Source organism: Misgurnus anguillicaudatus, chromosome 9 (assembly GCF_027580225.2).
Source record: "Misgurnus anguillicaudatus chromosome 9, ASM2758022v2, whole genome shotgun sequence".
In the NCBI taxonomy this organism is placed as follows: Eukaryota; Metazoa; Chordata; class Actinopteri; order Cypriniformes; family Cobitidae; genus Misgurnus; species Misgurnus anguillicaudatus.
In genome coordinates, this window is record NC_073345.2 from 22,636,264 (window position 1) to 22,654,737 (window position 18,474).

The 18,474-nt window shown below is 36.1% G+C and overlaps 1 protein-coding gene across 1 annotated transcript; it reads right to left on the reverse strand.

Moving 5' to 3' along the window:
* Positions 1 to 115: 115 nt before the first annotated feature.
* slc45a2 (solute carrier family 45 member 2) lies at positions 116 to 18,159 on the reverse strand. Its single transcript, XM_055180770.2, has 7 exons — positions 16,667 to 18,159; positions 15,285 to 15,461; positions 9,340 to 9,680; positions 6,333 to 6,476; positions 2,870 to 2,993; positions 2,262 to 2,467; positions 116 to 362 (listed from the first exon to the last, which is right to left on the reverse strand). Exons 1-7 carry the CDS (start codon positions 17,115 to 17,117, stop codon positions 147 to 149), a joined length of 1,659 nt encoding a protein of 552 aa, XP_055036745.2. The 5' UTR covers positions 17,118 to 18,159; the 3' UTR covers positions 116 to 146.
* Positions 18,160 to 18,474: the final 315 nt, after the last annotated feature.

An 18,474-nucleotide genomic window follows, 5' to 3' on the forward strand; every position in this document is an offset into this window, starting at 1 on the left:
TGTAATAAAAAAAATGTATCATTTAAAATGTATGCATTTCATTTTTTACAGTATCAGAAATGTTTGTTTTTATAAAAAATATAAAACAAGTAATAAAGGCATATAACCAAAGAACTGGGAAAAGTGTAATAACTTTAATGCATACATTACATAAAGACAGCAATAAAAATGCAGCCGAATAGAGACACTGTTGAAGCAGAGAGCACCACTACAATGACACTGCCTGCCAGGTTGACCAGTGCTCCGAGTCCAGCTCCCACTATGACCTGAGCCAACTGTACCATACAGGTAAGAGCTGCACAATCCATGCCAGTACCACGGCTCTCCAAAGCTGTGTCCTCACCAGTCAATTTCCTTTGCTCCTATAACAGCAAAAAAGGGGCATAAATATGAAAGAAAAGCTTTAATCTTTGATCAGACTTGCAAATCAAAGGGTCCATTGCATACGCCCTACTACCGGCTTCATCATTTTACTCATGCACCTGAAATAATATGCTGTGTAATACCAGAGAACCAACAACCCCAAATCATTACACCAGGAAAATGCTGAAGAAGATTTCATCATCTCAAGTCATTTAGAATGAACTGATGAAGTATAAAACATCCCATAATATCACAGTGCAGTGTACTGAAAATGTTTCAATGTCTTAATTGATCAAAAGAGGACAATCTGTTTGTCAATGACGTTTTAAAGCTAATTTACATCTGTGTCAAGGGAGGGTGACAACAACTTTAAAGGTGGGGTGGATGAACTCCGAAAGCCAATGTTGATATTTGAAATCACATACAAACAAACCCCTATCCCAATAGAATCTGGACCTTCTTTTGATAGACCCACCCACACTTATGCAACCCAGGCAACGATGTCAGTTAGTAGACACGCACCTTACCGCTGATTGGCTACAAGTGTGTTTTGGTACTTGACACGGATTTTCAAAAATCCTGCACCCTGCCTTCTTTTCTGAGGCCACTAAATTTGCATCTCAATTTTCTTTTTGCTTGCATCTGAATTGATGCTTCAGACAGGCAAAGATTCTTAGATAGTGGCTAACTTTATCCAATATGTAATTTAAAGGTGCAGTGTGTAATTTTTAGTAGGATCTCTTGACAGAAATGCAAAATTATATACAAAACTATATTATCAGGGATGTATAAAAACCTTTCATAATGAACCGTTATTGGTTTATTACCTTGAATGAGATGTTTTTATCTACATACACAGAGGGTCCCCTTACATGGAAGTCGCCATTATGTGCCAACAAGAAGCCCTTTACAGATAAACTTTCTTTACTAAGTTGTCTCCGACCATGACATGTTTGTCCGGTGGTGGCTACTGTAGCTTCTGTATGCATTTTAAAAGCAAGGGGTGAGTAGTGAACTGAGCCATTGGTTGCCATTTGCAACCTCACCACTAGATGCCGCTAAAATTTACACACTGCACCTTTAAGGAAAGTGCAAAATTGATTTGCAAACCTATGATGCACACTTATCTTGAATTGAGAGAAGTTCTAAGTAAACCGCCCCGTTAAGATAGTAATGATTTTATCCTCAAAATGTTTTTACGAAAGAAACTACAGTGCATGCACATTGTAAAAGCACACCTCTCCAAATTCAGCTGTTTTTTCATAAGGTAAAAATTAGGGCTGTCAAAAGATTAATCGCGATTAATCGAATCCAAAATAAAAGTTTGTGTTAACTTTACATATGTGTGTGTGCGGTGTATAATTATTATTTATATATAAAAACACACTCAATTATGTATATATTTAAGAAAAATTTGTTATATTTATATAAAATATTTATATTCATCTATAATATAAATTATATAAATGTATATACAGTATTTAAATGCAAATATTTCTTAAATATATACCTGAATGTGTGTGTATTTATATATACATAATATTTACACACAGTACACACACATTAGGTAAACACAAACTTTTATTTTGGATGCGATTAATCGTGATTAATCTTTTGACAGCCCTAGTAAAAATTGTACACACACACTGCATATAGAAAACTATATCATCATTCAAACAGCCCTGCCACTTAGATTTATATTCGTTAATGTGAACCCATTTTTGTGATGAAATACATTTTAAAGTGTGGTTTATTTTTTCACATACCCTTGGGGGAGGCATTGTAGATGTGTTTAATTTAACGGGAAAGTGTGAGCAAATACAGAAAAGATTTATTCAAATGTCCATATGAGTATATTTTATGCCCTTCATTTATTTTTGACATTTTGGACAACTGACCTCTTCCCGTTTGTGGTACTCCGAGATGAGGTTGTATGGGATGGTGTAGAGTGTGCTGGACATTACACCAAACACGGTGCACAGCGACAGGGTGGCTACGATATTTGGAAACAGCCCGATCAGACCGGTTCCCAAACCGAACATAAAGTAGCCAAGGAAGTACAGACCCTTCAGACCAATGTATGGCAGGAGCAACCTCTGCACGTCTGGAGAGACACATATGGAGATCATTTCTGTAACAATGGACTTTAATAAAAAACAAGTGTAGAGAATAACGTCTTGAATGAATAGCACAGACAGATTAACCAATCGGGCGTATTTTTAATCACTGATGAAACAGCCTCACTGATAAATCCCTCTCAAATGCTCTTTTCAGCAATATATGACTCTCAGACCAAATTATAATAGCAGAATGTTAAAAAAAATTCTCTCATCAAAACAGACTAATAACTTTAAAGAAGCAAGGATAAAAGTATATTATCCAATTTCGGATATGAATGAAGGGTTATGTATTATATCCAAGTGTAATTGAAGTCTTTTCTTGGCTGGATACATTAAAAGACTGAATATTTAATAATATCAGTTGAGTGACGGTTCATATCACTCACATGAATAAAGTGCAGAGGAGACGGCGTTGATGCACAAACCCCAGCAGCCCACCTCAACTCCTCTCTCGTAAGTCATATAGGAGGTTGAATTATGCTCGGCATATGGGTTCCCCTTATACACGATCTACAGGTGACAGGTTGCATAAGATTTTCAAAGCGTTATGCATTTGTTAAACAGATTGAGCAGGAAAACAACTTCACGGGTATCCTTGCTTTCGTTGTGTAACCAAGGTGAACCTGCAGGGACATCACAAGGTTCTTTTATTCAGATTCCAAGTGGTGGATAAAAAGAGAAAGTGGAAAAATAGCATCTAAAATCCCCATTTTGCACCGCTGGGCCTTTGATAGTGTCGAAATGCACGATGCTAAATCATCAAAAATGAACACTTTTGGTTTACTCAATTTAAAGTCAAGCCGAGTTTTATTTGTTTAGTCTGAGTTTCTGTTGAGAAGTTGAGTAATCTCTAATGCCTTCTTGTTTTAACCCCTGGTGAGCAAGCCAAGGGCCAAAAAACCTTGGAAGAAACCAGACTCAGCAGGGGTGAGGTTGTTCTCCTCTGGCTATACCTGGAACGTACCTTCAATATTATTTAGCTCGTGTAACTAAAACAAAGTTTTAAAAGTTGAAGTTAAAAAGTAAAGTTCAGAGAGATTTGTTAATAGCCCACATATCTTCAGCCAGGCTGAAGGTTTAAAATTCTGCAAGTGAAAACCGCATATCTGTTTCACTTAATCCAGTCCTTTTCCATTCAATGCACCTGCCATGAAATGGCCAGTCAATGCCCAGAACGGGTTTCACTTCGATACAGGATGACTCATTCATTTATCTTCATTGAACTTCGGTCAAGCTGGTTATGCAAGATAAAACAAGAGAAATAAACAACGAATTTAAAACCAATAGTAAAAGTGATTTCTCTTGTAGTATGCCTCTTCTTATGGATGCTAATTTAAAGGTGCAGTGTGTATTTTTTAGATGGATCTCTTGACAGAAATGCAGTATAATATACAAAACTACATTATCATGGGTGTATAAAGACCTTTTTATAATAAATCGTTATGTTTTACCTTAGAATGAGATGTTTTTATCTACATGCATGATGGTCCCCTTCACGTGGAAGTCGGCATTTTGTGCCACCATGTTTCTACAGAAGCCCTTAACGGACAACATTTTTGTCTCCGACGATGACATGTTTTCCCGGTGGCGGCTACTGTTGCTTCTCTATGCGTATCAAAAGCGAGGGGTGAGCAGTGGACTGAGCTGGTGGTTGCAATTCGCAATCTCACCACTAGATGCTGCTAAAATTTACACACTGCACCTTTAAAGTCTTCACTGTAAAAAAAAAGATTTGTTGGTTCAATCTAAAAAGTAAGTAACTTGAGTTAATTCAACTTAAAAATATTAGTTGACTTAAATAAAATTATATATAAAGGCAACCAGGTAACTTACTTTCATAAGTGTAAATAAAAAGCGAGATTTTTGATAGATCTTTAGAATTAGATTTTTTAGGATCTCCACATAGGCCTGCCATATACAGGTGCTGGTCATATAATTAGAATATCATCAACAAGTTTATTTATTTCACTAATTTCATTCAAAAAGTGAAACCTACACACGGACTGATATATTTCAAGTGTTTATTTATTTTACTTTTGATGACCACAACTGACAAGTAAGGAAAACCCCAAACTCAGCATCCCAGAAAATCCGAACATTCTTTTTAGAAAAGTATGAACTTGAAAAGTATGAGCATCTACAGCACTCAATACAAAAGGTCTCCTTTTGCCTGAATTACTGCAGCAATGCGGTTTGGCATGGAGTTGATCAATCAGTGGCACTGCTCAGGTGTTATGGGAGACCAGGTTGCTTTGATAGTGGCCTTCAGCTCGTCTGCATTGTTGGGTCTGGCATATCGTATCTTCTTCTTCACAATACCCCATAGATTTTTTATCGGGTTAAGATCAGGCGAGTTTGCTGGCCAATTATGAACAGGGATACTATGGTCTTTAAACCAGGTACTGGTAACTTTGGCACTGTGTGCAGGTGCCAAGTCCTGTTGGAAAATGAAATCTGCATCTCCATAAAGTTGATCAGCAGCAGGAAACTCTAAACTTGCTCTAAAACTTCCTGGTATACGGCTGCGTTGAGCTTGGACCTCAGAAAACACAGTGGACCAACACCAGCAGATGACATGGCCCCCCAAACCATCACTGACTGTGGAAAGTTTACACTGGACCTCAAGCAACATGGATTGTGTGTCTCTCTTCTCTTCCTCCAGACTCTGATTTCCAAAGGAAATGCAAAATTTACTTTCATCAGAGAACATAACTTTGGACCACTCAGCAGCAGTCCAGTCCTTTTTGTCTTTAGCCATTTTGCTTCTGACGCTGTCTGTTGTTCAAGAGTGGCTTAATGTGACAGGTCTTGCATACATCTGTGAGTAGTGGTTCTTAAAGCACTGACTACAGCTGCAGTCCACTCTTTGTGAATTTCCCCCACATTTTTGAATGGATTTTGTTTGACAATCCTCTCCAGTGTGCGATTATCCCTATTGCTTGTACACTTTTTTCGACCACATCTTTTCCTTCCCTTCGCCTCTCTATTAATGTGCTTGGACACAGAGCTCTGTGAACAGCCAGCCTCTTTTGCAATGAACTTTTGTGTCTTGCCCTCCTTGTGCAAGGTGTCAATGGTCGTCTTTTGGACAACTGTCAAGTCAGCAGTCTTCCCCAATATTGAACCTTTCAAAATATTCTAATTTTCTGAGATACTGATTTGGGGATTTTCCTTAATTGTCAGTTATAATCATCAAAATAAAATACATCAGTCTGTGTGTAATGAATGAATATAATATACAAGTTTCACTTTTTAAATGGAAATAGTGAAATACTGTAAACCAACCTTATGATTATTTTGATTCTAATTATATGACCAGCAATAAATACATGCAGTAAATACACGTCACTGTGCATTATAAACATGGTACACAATTTAAACAAAATACACAATTTCAATACACAAACAAAAATAGACATTAACATTATGGGGCGGTTTCCCGGACAGGGTTTAGATTAATCCAGTACTAAGACTTTTAAGTAGTATTTACAAACCTACCATACAAAAAATACTGGTGAGCATCTGACAAAACAATGGCACTGATATATCTTAAGATATGTCAACGCAAGTTGTTTTTAAATTAAGGCCAATCAAATATGCAAAGTCTGAGACTATGATAAACTCTGTCTGGTATCGCCCCAGTGATAGTAACATGCTCATAAGTTAAGCGATAGGAACCCATTAAATATTAAGAAGTGGTAGAAGTTTAGTTGTATGACTGACTCAGGAATTGAAGTCAGCAACAGCGTTGACCATTCTGATTTGACTTCATGTTAGTAGTATATACAATAAATACGTGCAAACTAAGCACAACTGTACATTTCAGACTATTGCTCAAAAAGAGCTTACCTGTCCCATGAAGTCAGTAAAGAAAAGCATGTTGCACAGGAAGGCCGTCCAGCCCAGCAAATGACTCATGCACAAACAGCGATAATGGCTGGGCATGCTAATCATGGCTGACAGCAAAGATTTCAGGGTCATCCTTTTCTGCACCTGAAGCACAATTATAGACACACACAGGTTAATGATCTGTTCGAAATGGTTTGCAAGCTCAAAGCAACGAACAGAGATTCAGTCAGATTGAAATAATGCATTAAATCAAGAGTTCATACCATTACAAACCTGCAAGATATAAAATGCACAGTGCCTCATCGCACCTCATCGCAGTGCTGCCAAAAGTGAAATACAATTGTTGTATCCCATCATGTTAATGCAATTCCCACCACGTATACTTCACAACTCATCCTGTTTCAATAATGACTTACCAGTACTGAAATGAACCCAGTGTTATGGCCTGCCTATGTCTCTAAACTCCCTTCCCTCACAACAGTGTGTTTACAATGCCTATGAACATGAATATTAATGAATATTTGTCTCCTTGAGAGAGGTTTAGAGGATTTGGGACAGATGGGAGATTATGTGATCGTTGAAGGTTAATGTATAGGAGACCAAGACTGATAGGATTATTAAGAGCTACATTTTCTTTCACCTGGAGACACAATTAACATCGTACAGACAATATTAAAAATCATTTTGATAAAAATGATTACCTACATTGTTATAGACATGAAACTACAGTGCTTAGTAAAAAAATACCTTTTGCTTGTACACTCACCTAGACTTTCATCAAATACACCTTTATACATAAAGGGTGCATATTAATAGTAACTCAAAGTACATATCTGTACCTAAAGATTACATATTACTATTTAATTAAAGGGTAGGCCTATCCTCCCAGTGATAGCGGTTATATCTTCATTTCTAACAGGTGACAGTTTAAAGGTGCAGTGTGAATTTTTAGAAGGATCTCTTGACAGAAATGCAAAATAATATACAAAACTATAATATCAGGGGTGTATAATGACCTTTCATAATGAACCGTCATGTGTTTATTACCTTAAAATGAGACATTTATCATCTACATACCCCGAGGGTCCTCTAACTCCTCTTACATGGAAGTTGCCATTTTGGGCCGCCGTGTTTCTACAGAAGCCCTTAAATGAAAAAATTTTTTTACTAAGTTGTCTCCGACGATGACATGTTTGTCCGGTGGCGGCTACTGTAGCTTCTTTGTGTTTCAAAAGCGAGGGGTGAGCAGTGGACTGAGCCGTTAGTTGCAATTCACAACCTCACCACTAGATGCCGCTAAAATGTACACACTGCACCTTTAAGCAAAATAAGGTCTTATAGCAAAATGACAAACCAGAATTTTTTTTTCCGTTTTTTAGGGGTGCACGGGACAAACCCTAACGCGGGGTTATAGTTGTAATACGGACAGTTCACATTGTTGCACAGGGTTGAACTTTTTTTTTTCCGTATTGTTTCACGCTGCCAAAAGACGGTCTCCTGCAAATGTATGGAAATGTATTATGTTTTTCCATAGAGCTATTGATGAAAGAGTGTTTTGGTGGCATGTAAGTACATTTTTTTATCATGTTTTTTTTTTCGGTTTCTGAGTTGGGTAAGATACAAAAACCAATGCTATGTTATAGCAGTGTTTTGTTGACTAAAACATAGCATCATTTTGAAATCTGTCTGCAGCTCTTAGCAACTTTTTTGGTACGCTTGATAATATTTTCACCAAGCGGGGTTAATTGTAACAGTGTGTTACAACTAACCCCTCAGCACTAACCATATGAAAACAGCTAACGTTAGCGTAATTCTTGCCGTTGTTTTAAATCGGCTACACACGAATGATTGCTGGCTGCCAAGGAAATAAATGTGCCTGTCTTATCAAAAAGTTTCAAAATTTATTTTTGTTCATATCTTTAATATAGATTGAATAAGATCACGTCAAAGATTAAAATCATAATAAAATTAATATCTAAAATCAGACTTTGATTTTCATTATATCAGATTTTAGTTTGGTTTTTACAGACTGGGTCACATATAATTTTTTTGTCATAATTGTACTGCTTTTTCTCACATATTTAGACATTTGTATCCATTTATAATTGAACTATGTTTAGATGAGGGATGAATAGTGCAGATGCCTGTCTGTTATAGATGGATATATAAACAATATCCACTTCAAGTATATAGACAAAATAATATTGAAATATTTGCCTACAAGCTTAATTTTTAGCAAGTGTTAACTTACAACTATCCCCCTGCCTGTTACAATTAACCCCACCTATGGGGTAAGTTGTAACGTTTGCACTTCTGTCACGTTTGGTGTAATTGTCCAAGAATGGTAAGTACTAGAAACAAACTTCAAAAGGTCATTTGTAGCAGAGATGTGTGTGTTGCTTGTGTAAAAATATAATTAATCAAACTCAAATATTTTTGAATGATTGAGCCAAAATCAAAAAAGCATTAACTTGTGCCCCGCTCTCCCCTACACTATGCGAAGAAAGCTTTTAAAAGCAAGATGCTTTAAAGGAGCATTTGGTGTGACTCACTGGCATAACAAATTATTACAAGGTGAGATAAGGACCATAGTGATAGTTTCACAGAGCAACAGAGCATTTCCAGTGTTGTTTATGATTCACAGTTTGAATTCTTATAATGGAGATCCACCATTATATCTATGCATTGACGTCTGTCACTGTATGCAAGGCCATGGTTAATATTAGTATATACAGTTCATCTATAATGCACATTGACTGCTCTAAAATCTATCCAACATTTATGTCTATAGTAAAGTTTCTTGAGAAAATGGTTGCTAGAATATAAGGGGTGTACTAACGTTTGTGAGAAACTATATATATGGGAGAGACATATACTATAGCCATCCTCATTATAGACCAGAAAGGCCTTCAAGCTTCAAAACAGGTAGTTTAAAATGATAGGAAAACTGACCGAGCTATAAATAAAACCATTTAATTCAAAGGATCAGGTAACACAAGTGACCAACCTCGCTGTTAGGCTGCTTGGCACTGGGCGTAACCGCATTCGCTTCACTGAGAGCAGAGAAGGAACGCTGTCTTATTTCAGGCTCAGGCGGCAGCTCTTTGGATACAGAGCCGTAGCCGTCGTTATAAGAAACTTCCAGGAGGAGAGCGCTGGGTGAGTCTGAACCGTGGTCTTTGCTCAGTGGTATCTCCGGGATGCTGAAAAGATGCATAGTGAGAAAAAAGCCCCAGGTCAAGGATGAGAAAAAATAGATGACTTGGTACTCCGAACCGAGCACGAGACCCAATGCAGAGTGACCCCAGTCCATCGCTCCGATCAGGTATCCAAAAGCTCCACCTAAACCTGCAAACAACACAACAGATTGTTGAATTAAAATCATTGAAAGATGTTCAGAAATGTTATTAATCATTTCGTAAATGTCTTGACAATTTGGGTTGACCTAATATAATGATTGTGACACAGAAATTATATTGAAAATGCTTAAAAGGATGCATCTATAATGATGATATTTGAACTGAAAATATGAAAAGTAGAACATCCAGGCTCATGATCTAATTATGAGATTATGAGCATCAAAGTTTAATTTCAATCTTCAACATGACCTTACTCAAGTCAATGTTAAAGATATCAAGGTTATTTTCCCACAGAATGTTCTTTACAGTATGTATGATGATTTTATGTAGAAACCACAGGAAAATCTATTTAGCTGGGTTTTTAAAGACAGGATGAGATTTAATAGAGATGTGAATCCTTGTAATGCTAAGCCTCCTATTACTTATTCTGATAGGAAATTCTGCACATTTCTGTCTTCTTGAATAGAGGGTATGCACATGATGTCACCGACGGTGAGAGGGACTGCGCTTACGCCCACTGAGTGGCAAAAGACAGAGCGGCAGCATTTGAGTACAGCGTGACATCGACGAAAACACGGTGAAAATGCGTCGAAATGGGAAAAAGCTGTACTAACAGATTAACAAGAATTCGAAGCTATCGTTTTACAGACTGCCAAAAAACACCGAAAGGAGAAATAAATTGATCGTTCATGCCAACGTCCACAGACAACAGGTGGGTTGAGAAGTTGCTACATTCCAAAGCATATTATCTTAATTTTTACTCTATTACATTTCATAAATAATACGTTTTTGTTTTACATTTAATATTTAAGTACATTAACGTACTTTTATTCAAGTAAAAGTACACAATTTAAATGTAATTAGGTATTAAATAAATTTTAATATCCAATATAAAAGAATACACAATATGATTCAAAATAAAACGTAGCGATTTTCTAAGCGGATTTAAAAGAGGAACTATATTTTATGGCGTAATAGCACTTTTGGGAGTACTTCGACTCGGCGCAGTAACACCCTCCCTCTCCCATTATGAGAGGGAGAAGGGGAGCGGACTTTTCAGGCGAGTCAAAGTACTCCCAAAAGTGCTATGGCGCCGTAAAATATAGTTCCTCTTTTAAATCCGCCCAGAAAAGCGCTACGTTTTATTTTGTACCACCAAACTTGCTCGCACAACCACTCGTCCTAAATAGGAAAAACGTTGATGTATTTGGTCACTTCTAACTTTATCTCTAAATGGTACCATTGAATGAATGGGGCTAAGCTAAATGCTATCGAAGTGTCGCAGCGCGCTCCAGCGCTTACGTGCACGCACACAGATGATAGAGGGATGTATCAACAATTCTTAGTTAAGGTAATAACATATTTTATTATTGAAAATGAGTAGACTATTCCTTTAAGTAATGTTTTTCCTAATACAAACAACCTAATAAAGCACAGATGCTTGGAAAATGTAACTAATGTAAGTATTGTCCACCTCTGCTATCAAGTCCAACTAAATTCAATTTAAGCTGATAATAGTCCATTTTACTGGCATTTTTGCAGCCACCGCTATGAAAACCAGCCATTTTGTTGAATGTTTGCCACTCAACAGGGTGTGGTCACGTTGAAAAGTGACGTCAATGCATACCTTCTATAATCAGTGAATCCAGAACGCTAAGGGTTAAGCAGCTTATACACTATAACACGAACACACACAACCCAGCATCCCTGATCTAGTCATGTGCTTCTGGTGCTCTCAGCTCAAACACATGATCTCAGCACATGACGAGACTGTGTTGGATTAGTACACACCGAGTACACTCGCAGTCCACTAATATTCAAAACAACACACAAACCTGCATTAGGTAATAAACCTCAGAAACATCTTACAAACATTAGTTTTTACAGTACTAAGTGCACTGTCAGAAAAAATGTACCATTTCTGTCGCTTAAAGGTTTATTTTTGGACCTTTATGAAATATTGTACACTATTAGAAAGGACATGTTAATTTTTTACACATTTTTGTGCATTAGAATTTTTACACATTATGTGTAATTTTAACACATTATGTGTCATTTTGTGTTGATTTTGTGTTAAAATATAACACAAGTTGTGTTAAAAGTAACACAAAATGTGTTGTTTTAATAATAACACAGTGATGGGTGAATTCTGGGACAACGCATTTAGTGTGTTGTCCCAGAATCAACAAAAATGTGTTATTTTTAACACATTCGTTCTAAGAGTGTACCTTTGGGGGTACCGTATTATACCCTAAGGACCTATTGTGTACCTTAAGGAGCAATTTTGTACCAGTTAAATTTTAGGGATACAACATAGTTAATTGTACCTTAAGGTACAGTAATGTACCCCAAAAGGTAAAACACTGTGTTATGTTTAGTATACATGTAAAGGTACAAAATGGAATCTACCACCCCAGCAATAGAAAATGTACAGTTTTGTACCTTTTTTCTAAAAGTGTGTAATGTGATTGCAATATTATAACTTTTAAACCAAACACTTTAATGTCTTTAATATAATTTTATTGGGTTTTCTTAATTACTTGTTCCTACAGTAATTTGTAAGACTTGACATTTGTCGAAATGTCACTGTTGTACCCTTGACAACATCCTTTACCTCTTTATAATGAAGAAAATGCACCCCTGGACCTACAGGACTTTAAAAATAATTCAATTCATTATATTTTATGTGCAATTTGTCATTTATTTAAAAAACAAATGAATCAATGTGCTTAAAAACACTGACATTACCAGCACGACAAACATTTTAAAAAACAAATACATTTTTTTATTTGATTGAGAGGTGAGCATATCTCTAAGGACAGCATGGTGACAACTAGAATAAACTTAACACAAATGGATACTGTTTGAAAAACAAATCAAATGTTTTTTGTTTGTTTTTTGTTAAAAACAGCATATTCAACATTTCTTCAGGAAGTGTCATTATTATCACATGTCAGTATCACACCTTACACCAAAATTCATTTAAATATTAATTAAAGCCATGCTTAAATATTTAACCCTAATAAGTCCCTTGGGGTCAATCCTGCCCCCAAGCCAACTTTGTTTAGTTTAAAAACATGGTTCCTTTCATCTCATTGGAATAAGATTTTGTGACTTTCCAGATTATCTGTCAAGATTCATATAAAAAACTTGATTCGGTCGTTCTAAAGAGGTGTAAAAAATACCAAAAGAGGCCCTTTGGGGGTAAAAATTACCCCAATTGAAATGAATGGGAAATGCAAAAAATATTGTTGTCACACACACGCACACACAAAAAGACACACACACGAACGGACGGACACACACACACATTTTTTATGTCCTTTCTAATGTTTATATAAACATAAATTCACAAAATGTATGACTAAAGTAGTGATGTTGAGCAGTTGGCCGCATCCAGTAAAATGAATGGGTCTCTATGGGCATCTGCTGGTCGTAATGATTTCCTAAACTTTAATTCTTTTATGTTTTTTTCTAAACACCAAATGGCCGAATTCAACACCTAACATCAATATCTAAAAACATTTTTCAAATTTAAATCAAATTTAGATCATAATTTATGTGAATTTTTCATAAAAATTTGATATTTTACAGATAAGCTAATGGTGCAGTTGAGGAATTGAGTGGTAAACGGGTACAAAAGTACTTCATATCTCCCAAAACACAGCATTAATTTATAGATGGGAAGTAAACAATAAATGATATATTATTTGTATGATTAAAAATTTATATATTTTTTGTATTCACTCTTTTAATTTCTGGGGTCATTTTTACCCCCCAAGGAACTCTAACGTATACAGGAAAATAGGGGCTTATGAGGGTTAACCCAAAACATAAAATAACCAGTTTAGCATAGATGGAAGCACATGACACATATAGAGACGCAAATGTCTGTGTGGCTGTAAAAAGTCTGCTTACGGAATCTGACATAATGCAGAAAACAAGGATACTTTGGGTTTCACATCAAGTAAAGGTTTCAAGCAGTAAACGCAGAGTTTGGGAAGATTTTAGAGAAGACAGGAAGGCAGGTGTTTCTGCTACCAAAACAATATCCCTCAGAGGTCTTAGTTCTGCTTTACAGACAGCAGGATGTTGAGTTTCATCAGCAGCACAAGAGCAGAACCCCACAGACCATCTTACAGATGGTGAAACAGGACACAGCCTGTTGCTACCATGCCAACCAATTTTACACAAGGACATGGATTTCAGTCAAAATAATCTGCTGCAAGCCCCCAATAGGCTCAAATGATGAATAGTTTAAAACAGCCGGCTTCACATTAAAAAATATTATTATTATTTGAATGCTTGAAAATGTACAATAAGACAATAAATCAGAAATTAAATTGTTCCAATGTGGCGAAGCGATAATGTGATGATGTACACTTCTGGTTATGCTACCATGCCAGTGCAATTAACCTTGGGAAGGGGTAATAAGTAATTGCAGGATGACTAACAAAAGATAGATGAGTTCTGAGTGTACGTGCCGCAGATGCACAAGTAAGGAATGTAGACCTAACAAAAGATAGTGCCCTTTTTCATGACAGCACTCGCTGGGTTAACAGTACTACATAATGAACATTTCCACAGCAACAGAACAGAAAGGTGCAGTGCATGTCGCTTTTAATTACAGATGTGTCAAGTTGGGCTGCGTCCAAATACCTCCACTTGCAGTCTTGGCCACTTGAGAGCGCATGCATGCGACAGGAAGTAAGTGTGCAAGACTGTCCCATGTCTTAAAACTGAAAAAGTGCAGTGCCCTTAACCCACACTTTCTCGAATACCACTTCGAAGCGTTATTCAAGGCGAAGCGTATCCTGTCATGCATCACGTTCAGGATGTTAATCATGAGACTTTTGCCCAAATTATGCGAGATGTCGTGGAAACTTTTAATTGTAAGTTAATAAATCGATTTGACATATTTTGGTAGTAAAACGGAAAGTGTTCCACATTTCATTGGTGTTGTATTTTGTTATGTATTTTGTAAAACATCTGTAACTACTTTTTTAACATTAAACAACATTAATGGTGATGTTTATTTAGGGACTACTATATAAACAATAAACTTAAATAATAATAAAACTATAAAACTTATAATAAAGCTACATGCACAAAATGAAGAGTTTTAGGTGCAAAGAATTCTGCGTCTGAAAGTTTAAGATAAGTGTAGATAATATTCTTTAAATGTTCATTTATTTATTCATTTGTTTATGTGTTCATTTTATTTACTTAAAACCTTATATATATATATATATATTTTAAGTAGCCTAAATTAAAAATGAATACATTTTGGTGTAAATTGCTACCATTACCTGGATTGACAGTTTTACACTTGCTAAGTGTGACCCATCAAATGAATAATTTTTATATGCAGGCTTGGGATCTTCACGCCCACTAGAACATTTGGGTAAAATACAGGAAATACGTCATGTAAGTATTCAAGTGGTAAAGTGCAAAGACCGCAACTGTGGTTATTTGGACGCAACCTCAATCTCAAAAAATATATATAAAATCTTTCTTTTGTTTTGAAATCACAGTTTCTCCAAATTTAGCGCTTTAGTGTGAACTTTTGTCTTGTCTTAAAAGAAATGCTCACCTGTGAGTAAGGCGTGATAATGCAGACCTCTTTCTTTATCTCGATGAGAACACACATCAAACAAATAGGCTTTGATGGGTCCGTCAATAAAGTCTGCAGAGAAATCAAACATCACCACTCCAAACATGTCTACAACTTTTGACCACGTCCTTTTAACATCTTTGTCCTGTATCGTAGCTGAAAGACAAAGAAAACAGAATTTGCTTTCAATAAAAGCATGTACTGTAAAGCATAAAAGTGAGTGAAAGAGAAATGGTACTTAATATTTACATTCTTTTATGAAAATTTGGAGATCACCGTTCAGAGGTGTACGGTAAGAGTTAAACTGTGTTAATAAATGTGTGTTATTGGTCAAATAAGTGTGTGTCCAATTCCTAATTAAAATTCCAGACATGACATTATGATTATGGAAAAATAATATTGGCTAAAAATGCAAAGCCGAGCTGAAAGTTAATTGAACGACAGTTCAAGTTGAGCCAATTCTGAATTAAATACATAAACAGACCCGTAATGCTGTACAAATTCAGTGCAGTATCTAGCTATGTTATTTTCTTGGGTCTAATTCTACTGTATAATCCCTAAATAATATTAAGTCTCATTTACTTTATTTAAAAACGTAAATATACTGTATAAAGTATATTTTTTTTTACTTACATTTTTTTACAAAGTATTTTTCACTTAAACACTGCAAAAAATGATTTAAGAAAAAATTTTCTTAGTATTTTTGTCTTGTTTTCGGTAAAAATATCTAAAAGTTCTTACATTTAGATGCTTTTTCTTGATGAGCAAATTGGCCCAAGAAAAAAAGATATAAAATTTAAGTGATTTTGTGCATAAAACAAGCAAAAATACTGCCAATGGGGTAAGCAAAAAAATCTTGAACATTTTTCTAAAACACTAAATTCAATAAAAATTCAAGAAATATTTTCTTACCCCATTGGCAGATTTTTTTTGCTCGTTTTATGCACAAAATCACTCAAATTTGATATTTTTGGTTTAAAAACAAGCCTTTTTCTTGGGTTGTTTTGCTCATCAAGAAAAAGCATCTTAATTTAAGAACTTTTAGATATTTTTACTGAAAACGAGACAAAAATACTACAAATATTTTTCTTAAAAATAGTTTTTTGCAGTGTATAAGTTGGATTTTTTAACTTTTTTTAGATGTAACCAAATGAAAGATTTTTTAAGTTGATCCAACTTTTCACTTTTTACATGTAAATGTTTACAATGTATCAACCTTTTTATCAGTTAAAGAGATCACGGTTACAAATCCTTCAACTACACAGTACTGCACATAAATTACAATATTTAGTCAAAATATTAGTTAAATCAAAATGTAACCGTCATGTATCTCAAATCCAAGGCAATTCCGCTACACTTACCTGATGTCACCGCATCTCCATTTAGAAATAAACTTAACCCCACCAACATCATAATTGCCAGCAACAATATGTATGGTCGCCTGCGGCCCCATCGGGACCTACAGTAGTCGCTTGCCGAGCCAATAACGGGTTGCAGGATGAAGCCCAAAATAGGACTTATGAGCCACACCAAGCTGTACAATCGTTTTGGGAGTCCAACGCTCAGCAACACCGGCGTAACAAATGCCGCCTCGACGGCGTAGCAGAATTCCCTTCCGAACATAACCAAGGCGTGCATGATAAGCCTTCCTCTGGACCTCTTTGGAGGTTCGACAACTCCGAACACAGCTGGTTCCATAGTGTCCACATAGTCCTCTTTCAACCCCAAGTCCTGTGGGTAGTGCTCTATAGATGCAACTGGGCTCTCCAGTGCAGAAAACCTGCAAGGCTGGTCCTCGGTTAGGAGAGTCATGGTTCTCCAAAAGCCTGCTAGATTGCTTGGATCTTCTGATTTCTACTGCATAGCTGAGCAATAATGAACACAAGTCAATTTACAGCGTGAACTGAAAAAGAGGCGGTGGTCTAGTTTGGTTTAAGAAAGTTTTCTCCCTGCTGCCAAAGGCCTCTGATGGAGTCAAGCACGAGACCCAGATTACAAGTCGTGGCTATTTTCCTTCTTACTGGATTTAAAGTAAGAACAGGTTAGAAGTTCAAGACCAAGCATCACCAATTCAGAGTTAACTCAACAGCAAAGAGCGACCAAACAAAAAAGGAAAACTTGTGTTTGGGGGAAGATGTTATATGGCTAAATCCGCCTCAGCCATGTGACTTCAAAAGCATTCTTTTGTGGCCTTTACGTTTTGAGATTGCCATTTAGTGAATCAAGTGACGTACCATGTGATTCATCCCCACTGTGCTTTAAGGGGGCTGGCAGACAAACCCAATCTATTTACAGTTGAGTCAAAGACTCAAAAGGCGCCTGTGATGAAGCCTTTCCCAGCCTGTGTTACGTTCTCTCCATACACATGACTAACCTTTTCTGCAATGTTTGACATGAGGCATTCAAAAAGTCTGTTAAAAGATCATGTGAGCTGCAGTTAGGCCATTCTATTGAACTTAAGATCAAAGAAACTTTCTAGAAACCAAACTATAGATCACAAAGTACCAGTCAGCTGAGCATTGCCTGTACTGGACTTTTAAATGCATTTAAAACAAGCATTTTACATTATTTAAGTCATCAGTTTGTCTCTCTTGAAGTGATAGTTTATTCAAAAATGAAAACGTTGTCCTTATTTACACACCCTCATGTCGCTTGAACCTCTAGTGTCTTTCTTTGCTCTTCAGAACCCAAATGGAGAGCTTTTAAAAAGTGTTGTGGTTCTCCGGCTACTATAGGAGTGGATGGTGACAGAGGCAGACCAGTAAAGCCTTTAAGCTTCAAACGAGACAAGAAATATTAAATAAATAAGTAATTTTGAAGTCATTTATTTTAAGTGTCTTGACATTTATTCAAATTATTTCAAAGCAAACATCCTTAATGTGCATTGATAGATAGGCATTCATCAAATAATAAATTATATTTTAGCTTGTTTTTCACAAAACCCTTTCATATGCCTTCAGGGCACTTAAAACGATTGGCTTCATTGGCATTTCGAATGAAGTTACTCGTTTAACACTTTGTGACTTTTTAAAATTTTAAAATATGTTACCATCCACTCCCACAGTAACCAGAACACCCTAAACAACACTTTAAAAAATCTTTTTAGATTCCAAAAAACAAAGAAACAAAGACTTTTGGGTAATCAAACAATATGATAAAGTTTACATTT

What these genes read in the sequence shown, in the direction of transcription:
- slc45a2 (XM_055180770.2), bottom strand. Translation starts at nt 17,117, where the DNA reads ATGACTCTCCTAACCGAGGACCAGCCTTGCAGGTTTTCTGCACTGGAG. An exon ending in TTACTGACTTCATGGGACAG is followed by an intron (nt 2,994 to 6,332) that starts GTAAGCTCTTTT and finishes TGTCACCTGTAG; the next exon opens with ATCGTGTATAAGGGGAACCC. An exon ending in CTCCTCTGCACTTTATTCAT is followed by an intron (nt 2,468 to 2,869) that starts GTGAGTGATATG and finishes GTGTCTCTCCAG; the next exon opens with ACGTGCAGAGGTTGCTCCTG.